The 12,329-nt window shown below is 44.8% G+C and overlaps 2 protein-coding genes across 2 annotated transcripts in view; both read right to left on the reverse strand.

Annotated features, from left to right (window-relative positions):
* cobll1b (cordon-bleu WH2 repeat protein-like 1b) overlaps window positions 1-4,665 on the reverse strand; it is a 45,393-nt gene extending 40,728 nt beyond the window's left edge. The window contains exons 1-2 of the mRNA XM_036545050.1: window positions 4,347-4,665; window positions 3,829-3,925 (exon numbers count right to left, since the gene is read on the reverse strand). Of these exons, the coding sequence (XP_036400943.1) occupies window positions 3,829-3,878 (50 nt within the window). The 5' untranslated portion in view covers window positions 3,879-3,925; window positions 4,347-4,665. The remainder of the gene's footprint in view (window positions 1-3,828; window positions 3,926-4,346) is intronic.
* Window positions 4,666-5,486: 821 nt separating this feature from the next.
* slc38a11 (solute carrier family 38 member 11) lies at window positions 5,487-12,329 on the reverse strand. Its single transcript, XM_036544788.1, has 10 exons — window positions 12,255-12,329; window positions 11,953-12,087; window positions 10,450-10,515; window positions 9,342-9,448; window positions 9,175-9,254; window positions 8,418-8,488; window positions 8,038-8,199; window positions 7,207-7,319; window positions 6,449-6,580; window positions 5,487-5,780 (listed from the first exon to the last, which is right to left on the reverse strand). The coding sequence occupies exons 1-10, from the start codon at window positions 12,313-12,315 to the stop codon at window positions 5,487-5,489; spliced, it is 1,221 nt and encodes a 406-aa protein (XP_036400681.1). The 5' UTR covers window positions 12,316-12,329.

Consider the following 12,329-nt stretch of genomic DNA (forward strand, 5'->3'; position numbering starts at 1 on the left):
GGACAACAAACAGGGCAGCTCCCTGGTGGCACTGCCCCGCCCACAGCCCGCGGCTCCCTGGTGGCACTGCCCCGCCCACAGCCCGCGGCTCCCTGGCGGCACTGCCCCGCCCACAGCCCGCGGCTCCCTGGTGGCACTGCCCCGCCCACAGCCCGCGGCTCCCTGGTGGCACTGCCCCGCCCACAGCCCGTGGCTCCCTGGCGGCACTGCCCCGCCCACAGCCCGCGGCTCCCTGGCGGCACTGCCCCGCCCACAGCCCGCGGCTCCCTGCCTCTGTCTCTGCCCCACTCCTAAAAACACAGCTCCTATTTGTCCTTGAGAAAGTTTCCAGAGGCAAACGCTTTGAGCGCGAGGGCTCACTTTTTCCAAAGCTGCAGCAGCAGCGTGTGAGCGTGTTGAAGGCCACCTCACTCCCGCTCCACATGGTGAAGCGGTGCAGGGGCTGATGGGATAGGGATATAAATAAATGTAAATGTAAAATAGGGAGTCCTCCTCTGCACACAGCGCAGGGTGTAGCGTACTGGCGATGACCTCGCGGCGCAGCTGTACGGTCGGGCTGACTCTCCGCCCGCTCCCAGCCGCCAGGACACACCATGCCTCCATGTGACTCCGCTCTCACCCTGTGGGAGGCCGGTCATGTGACAGCCGAATCCTGCACGGCATTTCCACTGCCTGCCCCAAGGGGGCGCCATAAACACCGACAGGGCTGCTGCTGCTGACGAGAGCTTGCATTCAAGTTTGTTAATTCCACAAACATAACCACATACACACACATATACACATTTTATCTCCTTTTCACTCTCTCTCTTTCTCTCTCTCTCACACACACACACACACACACACACACACACACACTCACCCTCTGTCTCTCTCAAGGACACAAGAACACACACACAGAGGAGCATTAGAGCACACATTCATACTCTCTCTCACAAACATGCACACACTTTCGCTCCATCTCACACTGTCTCGCTGTCAAGGACACAAGAAGTCTCTCACACACACACACACACACACACACACACAGTTTTTCGTCAAGAAACTGAAACATGACAACAGCTGCAGTACTATCAGTACCCCCCCCCCCCCCCCCCCGTGGAAATAAAAGTGTTTTTCCATCATTTCATAGGATGTAGTATTTTAATTTTACAGCCGGTGAATACGTCGACACTTGTTTTCTATAGGCTTCATGCTACATTTGCACGCTCCCGGGACCCCAAAACGGGAACCCCAAAGTGTTATTTAATTGCGTCCAAATGGTTTTCCATATGATGAGGACGCTTTTCGTTAGACCTAGATTATAGTGTGGTATGTGGTATGCAATGACATCATCACGGCAGTATGAAGTCGTTGGTCTCTAAATGTCACACTGCACAATGGAAATACTGCAGTCTCCAAATATCATCACACTCCAGAAAAAAAGTGGCTGGATTGTCAGGGGCAAATTGCAAGTGGTACCCGCTTTAAGCAACCGCAAATAAATAAGGAACATGTGTCTACTACGACTAATAGGGGGAGCTGTTTTTATTTCCATTTTGCAGTTAAACCACAGACAGACGCAGGGCTGTCTGTCACTCAGAGAAGCCAGAGAAAGCACCCTAGCACTGCTTCTGAATTACACAACATGGTTCCCACTTGATTACGAGCTCAAATTAGGAGGCATTCCTTCGCTTCAATAACTCTGTCTGCAGTTTTGCACGGGTGTTGAAAAATGTTTTCAAGGTTTGGGGGGTAAAGCTCAAGGCTTCTGGAAGAGAGGGTCCAGAGAGGCACCACAGAGAGTGAAATCACTATCACATTCTCCATCTCTGTTCTAATTAAAATCAAAATAAGACAGCCGGACTGCGTGCCAATAGCTGGATCAGTCTGTGCAAAGGCTCATGAGCTCGCTGGAGCGACGCCCAATGCCTCCTCAGCACTACGCCCCCACGCCTGCACAGCGCTACGCCCCTACGCCCTCGGAGTGAACGCTCCCCTAACTCTGGAAGAGCGTCAGCTGATTCCATCTCCAGGCGGCCGATCATGAGCCAGAAGGAAATTCCAAAGTCTTCTGACCCACCGCTATCGAAGCACACGAGCAGATCTCATCTGATACGAGCCACACATGTGTGACAAGACTGCCTCCCTTTTAGAGGTCTGCTCTGCTCCCGAAATCTGGAGTTTAGCCCTGTGCAGTGACTGGCAGAGGATGCTGTGGTTTCCCCGGTCCCATTCAAGTGGTGCACATGGGCTCATCCTTGTAGACCTTTGACCTCTAGGGCTGTTGACCTACAGGTGAATGTGGTCAGTGGGAGTGATGAATAACACTGAGACTTAAAGGGGTTCTGGGGTCACTTAGCGAGGAAATATAATCTTGTGTTAGATGTTGTAGATGACAAACTCTTGCAGGCCTGCACTTTTCTTAGGGTGCCCTTTTAGATACTTACTAATTTTTGTTTTTGGTTTCAATAAAATCCAACTTCAAGATGAAATAAGACATACATGTTAAGTGGCAACTGTAAAGGTATACGATATGACTACTGGTCATATTTCAAAGAATTGTTGATGTCATCATCCGTAGCCCGACTACATTCTCTTTAACACAGACAGGCCACAGATGATGACATCACCGATACTGTGAAAACAGTTACAGCCAGTTTTCATTGATATTTATGATCAATATGTAAACCACGGTGTGATGGTTTCCTCCTGCCAAATTACAAAAACGCCAGGCTTGGAATTGAACTGTTTGTGCTAGAAAGCGATGAAGGGACCTTGCATTTCCGTTCAGATGTGTAGTAAACATATCAGCACCCCTGTGGAATGATAGCATGCACTGTTTCCCCGGGTTTCCCATGACTCTCACAGATGGTGCCCTGAGTTTCTCACTGCTTCTCTGAACTCAGGAAATGAGCAAAAGTTCAAAGGTTACTGCAGTGGCTGCAAGGACTCAGACTTCTATTTAAGACAGCCGTCGGCATAAACAATGCACAGGAATAACGGATGTTTAAGCTCAAAATAAGATGCTGAACCATGACCCAGAATGCAATGCTTAACCCATGGCATCATTTGACACCACGCATGGACGTCTGGTGATGTCATCAAGACTGCAGTATGGTTTCTCACTTGATTACCGAGGCTTTCTGTTTTCTTTCTCTGCTTCCAAGACAATTGAATTAGTTACACCCCATGTAACTAATTACACATGCTGGGAGATTTTCAGTGTGCGAGACTTACAGATCGCAGACTGCAGAGTTATGTCACCATATCATCATTTCCGTTCAACATGTGGTGTGTCTAGATAACTGCCTTTAAAAGTCTAGCTCCTTGGTGACAAAGAAGCGAGAACAAAAAAAAAAGTTGTAAAGGTGACAGAAAAGCTTTGCAGAATCCGAAGAACGGGCGAGTGTGAGACGTGAGGTCACTTCACTGACTGCCGGCTGTGCGATTCAGTATTTAAATATTTCAAACATGTTACGTATCATAACACGGAGTTGTGCTTTCCGAGCGGCATCGTCGATCTGCGCAAAACGTATTGACAGCGTGACCACGTTACAACAACACTATGACCATGTCGTTACAACGTTGATACAACGTAAAATTAACGTTTCCATTTAAATTAAATTTTCAAATTCTCAGAAACAAACATTTTTACCACAAAAATACACTTTTTTGGTTAAGAGTTTGGAAATTAAAGAGCTATGGTAAGGCTTTCACTGAAAATAACAGATGCACATTCGTAACAAGACATTTTCAGGCTACAGTTTAACTATATCACAAATTTCTGCAAAATAAGCAATGGAACTCGAAGCTCTTAGCAAAGTAACTGCCAAAAAATGGACAACGTACCTGGTAGTAGGAGGTAGCGGTACGGTACCCTGAGATCCATGGTCGTCCATTCCTATGCCTATATATATGTACAGTAGATTTGACTACATCCGTCGAACTAGAAAAAGCAGGCAACAACACAGTTAATCAAATGTAGTGCCTCTAAGCCATACACAAATTCTGTTGAAGCTAGCTAATATAATTCTGATTGTGCGCTGTGGGTGGAAGCGTCTGTTACAGTTTGACAGTCACGTCATAGTTTCCCAGGAGAAACTCTTCCACACTGTATCCGCCTTTCCTATAAATTCCAACGTCTAACTAAGGTCATCGTGCGACCCTTCTCGAGCAAGTTCAACCGTTATTATAACAGCACACAACTCAGTTACACTACGATCCTGTCAAATCGACTCAATTCTCCAACCTCGCTACTTATGACTAATTAATACACAATTTCGCTTAGAAAAGTTTACAGCCAGATTAATTTTAACTCAATATTTATTTCCACGTCAGTTCCACGTACTGAATTCTGGAACTCCCACCTTTCCGTCCGACGCGTTGCTCCTCGCTAACAGTCGATCCTCTGTTTCAAGCCGCTGCCTGGATTTCACTCGGTCTGTTTTCACTAAACCAGCAGCCTACATTTTCAACTCATGACATGATGGCACGATTCAAAGCCAGGGACTCTTTTTCTTTTTCACATCTTGCCGTTAATGTTCTGGGGTTGGCAACGGCGCCGCAAGCCAAATATATCGTGCAGCTCTGATTTGCAAAGGAAAGTATCCAGTTTATTAAAATTCATATCACACTGCCCGCTCACTGGTGCAGGCGAAGTGACTGGAACAGTCAGGTTCCCCTGTCTTTGTCCGGCACCAGTCTGTGCGTAATTCCCACGCACCGTTAGTTTTGCAACAGCCGGTTCAGCTCAGGAAGTGGGCTGAAATGGTTTCATTTACTTTAAAACCTGATTAATTGTAAATGGTCGTTTAACTCGCACATCTTCAAGGTTCAGATTGCATACACTGATTTCCTCTGCCTATTGATTGGTATGTCTTCACAGCGTCGCACAGTTGCGTTAGATATTCTTTAAAACCGCATTCACTTACATGACATGTTTGTCTCCCTGGGAAAAGTGTCTCTGTTTGAACTTCCAAAAGAGATAAACAACCATGTGAAATACTGTAGCCTCTTTGTATTTTCGGTACATGGGTAATTAATTTGGGACAATGTATTGTTTGTAGCGCCGTCCTGCGGTAGAAATGCTTTGGCTCAAAGTTTTCAAATTATCGACAGTACTCTGCTTTGTTCGTTTTTTCTCATCCATGCATTCAGGTTAAAAATTTTGTCTTCGAAAACTACTTATATCTGATATCCCTTTGTGTTAACCAGACATGTTCACAAAATGTCGCAAAGAGCCCAAAAAAAAAAAAATTAAACGCCAAAACGCTAAAAAGCGAGGAAGGAATAATGATGACAGACAGCACTGGACATCAATAGGTTTATATCGACAGTAACAGTAAAACCATATTGCATATGCTAAAATCATAACATCAATATAACTATGCTGAAAATAAAAAAAAATACAAACTGACATCACAAGTTACATATAAATTACAAAAAAAGCAGAACCAGGTCACTGGAAAATCCTACAACAACTGGAACGGAGAATAAAAAGCACAGTGTCAGGTGGACTGGGAGGCGTTCTGCGACACGTTCTGGGTAGGAAGCAGGCCGCTGGACGGGGTTGTGTGGATGACGGACAGGTTGGAGGGGGAGCAGTAGAAGAGCTCCGCCCCGTGAGAGCAGTCCTGGGGGTACAGGATGGTCATGGTCACCCCGATGAACATGACGAAGACGCCAGCCAGCAGGATGACACAGGAGACCAGGTTCTCCCCCTGGAACCAGCGGCTAGCCGACAGCTTGAGGTAGCAGGCCGACGGGATTATAAAGATGAGGGGCACTGCACTCAGGGCTCCCTGAAACACGCAAAGCCCAAATCACCCCGAGTCTCACTGCACACAGACAAAGCTGCATTAGAGCCCCAGACTGCCGAGCCAAAATTACGGCTTGTTACTCTTATGCTCACACTCACTGGTCTGGGGGTGTTGTTAGCCTGGTATGACACTGTTGCTCATTCAACTTGAATGGATACACTTCTGTTCTTTTGTGCTAGAAGTTGCTCTGGATAAGAGCATCTGCTGAATGTAATGTAATGTAATGTAATGTAATGTAATGTAAGGTAACATGGGCAGATCAGAGCTCTTTTTTGTCCACTGGGAGTTCAGTGCAACTTAATGCCACACGCCCTGAACCCTGGCACGCCCGCTGCAAGTTTTGCTCTTATCTGCTGGGGACCCTCTTTGAATACAATTTGATTAAAAACGTACCAATAATCTGGCTGTATTGTCAGTGACAATGAAATATTTTCATATTTAGTACTGTTACTAAGGTCGTTGACTGATAATACACACAGCTGTGGGATAATTTCCGTTAAGGGAGAGTGCCAATAACTGACATAGTTGCACTGTGATGTCACTATAATGTGATATCTGCATGTTTCTAAACCGTAGGGAGTGCTGCTGGTGCAGAAACGAGGGTTTTTTCCATGAAATGTCCAGCTTTCGCACACAGACCCCTCACTCACGTTTAACTCCAGCACAATGCCCAGGCAGTCGTAGGCTAAGGATATCGCCGTGGCCACGGCCATTATCACCACCGTCACCGCCACGTGGGCCGTGGTGCTGAGAATTCCGCTGAAGATGACGTTGGACACCACCTGTGAGCAAGAGCAAAAAGACAAAAGCGCAAAAGGTGAACAGCATCATCGTTGATGCTAAACTCACAAACTCTTCCCTTGATGGTTCCTGTCAAACATCTCAGCAGTCTCAGTAACTCTGCCTTCATGCTTCTCTCAACTCCAAAATTCACGCTGCCTTCGATTGGCCATAGACAGACGCCCCCGTGGACATCAGCAACACCTGCCAGCACAGACCGTCCAACGCCGTCCGTGAATGCAGCATCTGTCTGTCCACAGCTACGTCACCCGTGTGTCCACAGCTGCAGCATCTGTGGGATGGGCCTCAGCTGTCGCTTGATGAACAATGGTCTCCATGGGTAACCGAAGAAGAGGAATTGTGAAACTACATCTCTGTTACGTAAACCAGATGTAGACAGCACTAGTCCCAGAAGGCCTGAGGTGTGTCTGCATGTTCAGTTGGAACCCTTAATTGCATTGATCTGTTACTGGACTTAACAAATGCAGATGACAATGCACACAAGGTACAAATCATTCAGAGAATTCTAGAAAATCTCCAGGGTTGCACCACTCTGGGAAAGGGGTTGTGTACCCCTGATGCTAACTGCCACGTGATTATCAGGGGACTGAAAAATGTGAAATTTTACCTCTCGTGTCACAAAGCACTCCAGAGGAAAGGTGGTAATTATGCTGACTCCATAGCAGAAGCGACCAAATGTAGCCAGGTCATCGTTCTTGCAGTAGTTTTCAAAAATGTCACCTAAAACAGAAAATAGCCATTGAGCAGTGAACACGGGATACAGTTATGGTCAGCAACATCTAACTCATCCCTAAATGCCACAGTATGTACTGTAACATTGCTCATTTACTTAGCAGACAATTTCACTGCATGTTGCATGTTATCCATTGATACGGGTGGGGTTTTACTGAAGCAAACCTGTATAAGGATACAGAGGAAGTAGCAGCAGCGTCTATGCTGAAATTCCCTCCTGTGGGAATGTGTTTACAAGGCCATGTCCTTAGCAGTGGGATTCTGACAGAGAGTCATGTCACGTATCGAGCCATCTCTTTCTGGGAAGAGTCATGCTGTTAACATGCGGCCCTCTGCACTCTATGATTATATTTTACACGAGTGTCTGATTGCGTCCGATTGTCATGGCAGTCACACAAGCCTCTGGGAGAAGGTGATGACAGGCAGTGAGGGGCTCAGTTCAGGCCTTCATAAATGGAGTGTGCCTCAGAAAGTTCATCCTATCACATGCACGCGGCACCCCACGACTGAAATACGAATGTGTCAATTATGACGTGCAGTCGCAAGCCAAAAGAAAAACAGGACCAGACTTTCTGTACTGAGAAGTAAGTACTCAAAATTATATGGGTAGGCTAGGTCTGCACAAGTTTACCACAACCCTGTCCTTCACTGGATTTGAAACTGCGGTCTTGCGGTTTTAACAGCATGCGGGCCCGTCCGTGTTTACCTTGTGTGTACCCGGTGAAGGTGGCATAGCCCGCCGCAGCAAACAGCAGGCTGAGCACCGCAGCAAAGCCGACCGACACGTGAGTGACGCGGGACCAGTTCTGGAGGGTGGGCTCCTTCATGGACCCGTAGATCATGAAGCTGTTATGGTGGCAAATAAAGGCTGCAAGACATACAAGCAAACCCGTCAAGAGGTATGCAGGTCACACCATTTAAAACCATGCAGCATTTTCAGTTAATATCTCAGACATGAATGCAATGTTTTGTTTTGTTTTTTTTTTTTTTTCAGAAAGTCTAACATAAGATGGCATCTGATTCACGAGGCAATGTAATCAGAAGCACTGGTGTGAGCAGTTGGATGAGCGGATTATCAAAGCTCACCAAAAGACATGACACCGACAGCCTGGATCACATTCCAGTGGGCGAACGACCATGCATTCTCTGTGGGGGGTCTGGAGACACAAAGCGGTGACATGCAAAAAAAAAAAAAACTGAAATAAAACATCTGATGGGTCAACATGAGTTCTCAACTCCTGAATGGCCTCTCATGAGCATTGGACAGTTTACAGAATGTAATATGTATCCATTAATGTTTCTGCACCCACAAATTAACCACAAATCTGATGAGACAGATGTGTTTGAGCAAGGATGTGTACAGCAGGAGCAAACCTCACAGTCCAAACCCTTTCACTTATGTTTGCCTCTCTCTCACCTCACAAGCGTGCCTGCACGGCTTCCTGAGGATGCCTATGAAGCTCCCTCATGTCTGTGCTATATAAATGGAGCAGCAATGTGGTGTAGTGGTCAGGAGCAGGGCTCATAACTAAAAGGTTACTGGTTTGATTCGCCACTGGGACAATGCTGTTGCACCCTTGGGCAAGGTACTTAACTCACAATTGTCTAAGTAAATATCCGGCTGCATATATGAATGAAAACTGTAACCTATGTAAGTCGCTCTGGATAGTCTGCTAAATGGCAGTACTGTAATGTTGAATGGGAGCAGTATGTTTCCTCAGAAGATTCTGAGCCCTACATGCTGGTCAGAGCCAGTCTATCACACAGGAAACAATGAGATATGGAGGGTGGTGACGAAATGGACGGTTAACACTCAACACAATGGCGACCGCACCAAACATACATCTGGGGTCCAAGTGTAGCAGCTCTGATCATAACGGTGATGAGGATGGCCAGGGTCAACACCATGGAGAGAAGGGACACCTGCCAACACAGAGTCCCTGCCTGTGAACTCACAGTCTGCACACACACTGATGGGGCTGCCGAGTGTCCGGGAGAGAGAGCCCTTACCTTTCCCAGCTTGGATATGTCCCGATAGAGAGACAAAGGGAGAGTGAACACAACCGTGGAGATAAGGATGACAAAGCGGCGATCCGCGAGAAAGTGGTCTGGGCCCACTGCGAATGGAAAGGAAATAAAACAGCAAGTTTTACAATCTCCTGTTTTGTGTGGGGGGGGGCAATAAAAATATGAATTCATTGTTAATTGATTGTTAATTCTATCTGAGATACAAATATTGTATTACTATCTTGTATATAATGTGCTTATCAACCCTAACATGAATCAATTTCGTTATTCAGTGTAAATAACAACAGGGCACAGAATATGTCAAAATAAAAACTGACAGTCCTATGTGGTCTTATTACTGTAAGTTATCAACACTCTTTCTAAGAGACAGTTGTGTTTTTAACAATCCCAGAATCCTTTACTTCTGTGTTCTCACTTGCATAACATACAAGAAAGTCTGGGATGTTGTGCCTAATTTGGAGCTGTTTAATTTAATGTAGTTGTTTAATTCAATCTACAGACAGATTTTTCAATTATTTATCACATTTATGTTACATTTCTGGCATATTTTACCCAAGGTAGTGTCTTGACAAGTATTGAATATCTTGCTACTGTACCCATATGCTGGTAGCATCAATGCTACCTATCTAAAGTCTTATTATATTTCAATGTAATGTTTACACCTCAAACATGTTGTATTGTCTGTCCTGAAATCCATACCCAGTTTGTGCCCACATTCAATCTAACTGCTGTTTTATATTTTAAATTTTATATTATATATAATCTATTTCGCTCGTTGTCCTCTTACATACTTTTAGAAAAAATGACAAAATGTTGTAGTGGAACCAAATATTGTGGAGAAGTAGTTGATTTAATTCACTACAGAAAGTGCGTTTTGGTTAGACTGAATCATGACCCCAGATTTGGAATCTAAGATGCCTGGTATTCATTTCAAAGTTTTGCACAATGCAGGTGTCTATATATGTCAGTAGAGGGCGCACTCCAAGAGGCCCGAACACTTTCTAACACTGCGTCAGAGCAGAATGGTACTCATTACAGATCTCAGTGAGTGGACAACATGAGTCTTATTACAGAAGACTGAGGTGCATACCTCCAGGTATTCTCTGAAACACTTTGGTGAGGGTATCGCCGGTTATGATGTTGTAGCTGATCATAGCTGAGGGTAGAGGAATACAGAGGTATATTAGGACTCATCACACAAACACCCTTTTAAAACTCTCACCTGCCTGTATTGCCTTGCTTGTATTCTGCCACTTGCCACACAAGTCACCATACCTAGATTTGTTCATCTACTTTTGCTGCTGCTTGATACATACATACACACTCACACCCATAAAGTTTTTTTCCCCAAGCAACTGATCTTGGGTCACAATGAAAATTTTACACTAGTTGGCTGGGGTTAGCATTAGCGGTGGGCAATCTTATTTCAGATCAGTCCTTTGGGGCATAAATACCCTGAGCAATCTTTCCTTTGAGAGCTATTCATTACAGCAAAGCCAGTCTTGTTTGAAGATTTTTCAAACAATCAAACAAAAAAGGGCAAAAGGCCACAAAATCTACAGCTGTATCTTATTCTCTGATCAGAATATATTTCCCTTAGAGATGGCAATCTGATTAAACCAGTTTAATGAAAGCCATGAGGCACTTCAAATCATGGCACAGTGAATGAATATTGGCCTGGGCTGGAGGAATACAGGTATTCAGTGCTCTTAGCCTTGACAATGTTCAATATTACTGAATTCTAAACTATTAGGTCCTCTTAATGGCTGAACTTCAAAAATGAGGTATGTTGTATTATTGCTAATATTTTTTACAAAAAACTAAAACCCTGGATTCAGTCAAACCCGTCAGAAGGGAAGGTGCTATTAAAAAACTGACGAAAATAGCACCAGTCTCACAACAAAGTCAATTATAATTAGAATGGCATGCAAGGTTAGGATAGATTGATTGAGTGACCCCATTGATTCCAGGGGTCACTTCATTGCAACTTTATCAGTATTTATTTATTTTTACATATTTTTGAGTAATTTGGGTGAATCGGTGAGTTAGTTAACTAGCTGTGCGCTACATATGCATCGTGGAACTGTCTTTGGGAGACTTTATAGCTACCCAGCTATTTTTTGTCCCCCCAGCATAGACCACACACCTGACGCACAAACAGCATTTATATTTCATAGCAATGGTGGAAAAAAAAGATTAACAGTCACTTGTCACTCTCCTCTCGGCATGACAAAGCTCGCACTGCTTCTCTCGGCATCTGTTTCACCAACCGCTTTTGGTTGTCAGGTTCGTCACATCGAGTCAAAGACGTTAAACGAGGTCCTGCCCTGAATTATGATCGTCAGATCCGCTTTTATTTTCCACTTATCTCTTTTTGATGTCTGTATATATCCATACACCCAACTCTGATTGCACTTCATAAAACGTGCTCGACTCAATGCATTTCAATCTTTTCCGCCCATCATACGACATGCAGAGCGCCTGCTCAACGTACTCCATCTACCGCAGTTTGTCTTAACTCGTTTGAATCACTGGGCTAACAGCGTCGGATCACGGGTCGGTCTGTAGCCTGCTGTCGATATCCCACACTTACCAATGAAAGGATATAAAAACTGCAGAGCAGAGAGAATTAAATAGCCCACAAATCCAAACGTGTTGTGCACTAATGCCTGATAGCTCCTGGAACCTGAGAGAGTTCCTCCTTTAATCAGCAATATGATAGAGTAATCTGCAGAAAAGAGTAAAATATGGATAAGAATAGTTTAGGACCAGTAGACATAACTGTCAAGTTTTATGTGAGTTTATAAAGGTAAGCCCAAGCATTAAGGTTTGAGCCAAAAATGATCAATTCAAAGTTTATTTATATAATGTTGTAGTTAACATTAAGCAACATACCGGTAATAAGAGCAATTACAATCAGAAGCAGCATCCCAAACGGAAAGCCCGCTTGGTTCATTGAGTAAGGCAGAC

This window comes from Megalops cyprinoides, chromosome 14 (assembly GCF_013368585.1).
Source record: "Megalops cyprinoides isolate fMegCyp1 chromosome 14, fMegCyp1.pri, whole genome shotgun sequence".
Taxonomy (NCBI): Eukaryota; Metazoa; Chordata; class Actinopteri; order Elopiformes; family Megalopidae; genus Megalops; species Megalops cyprinoides.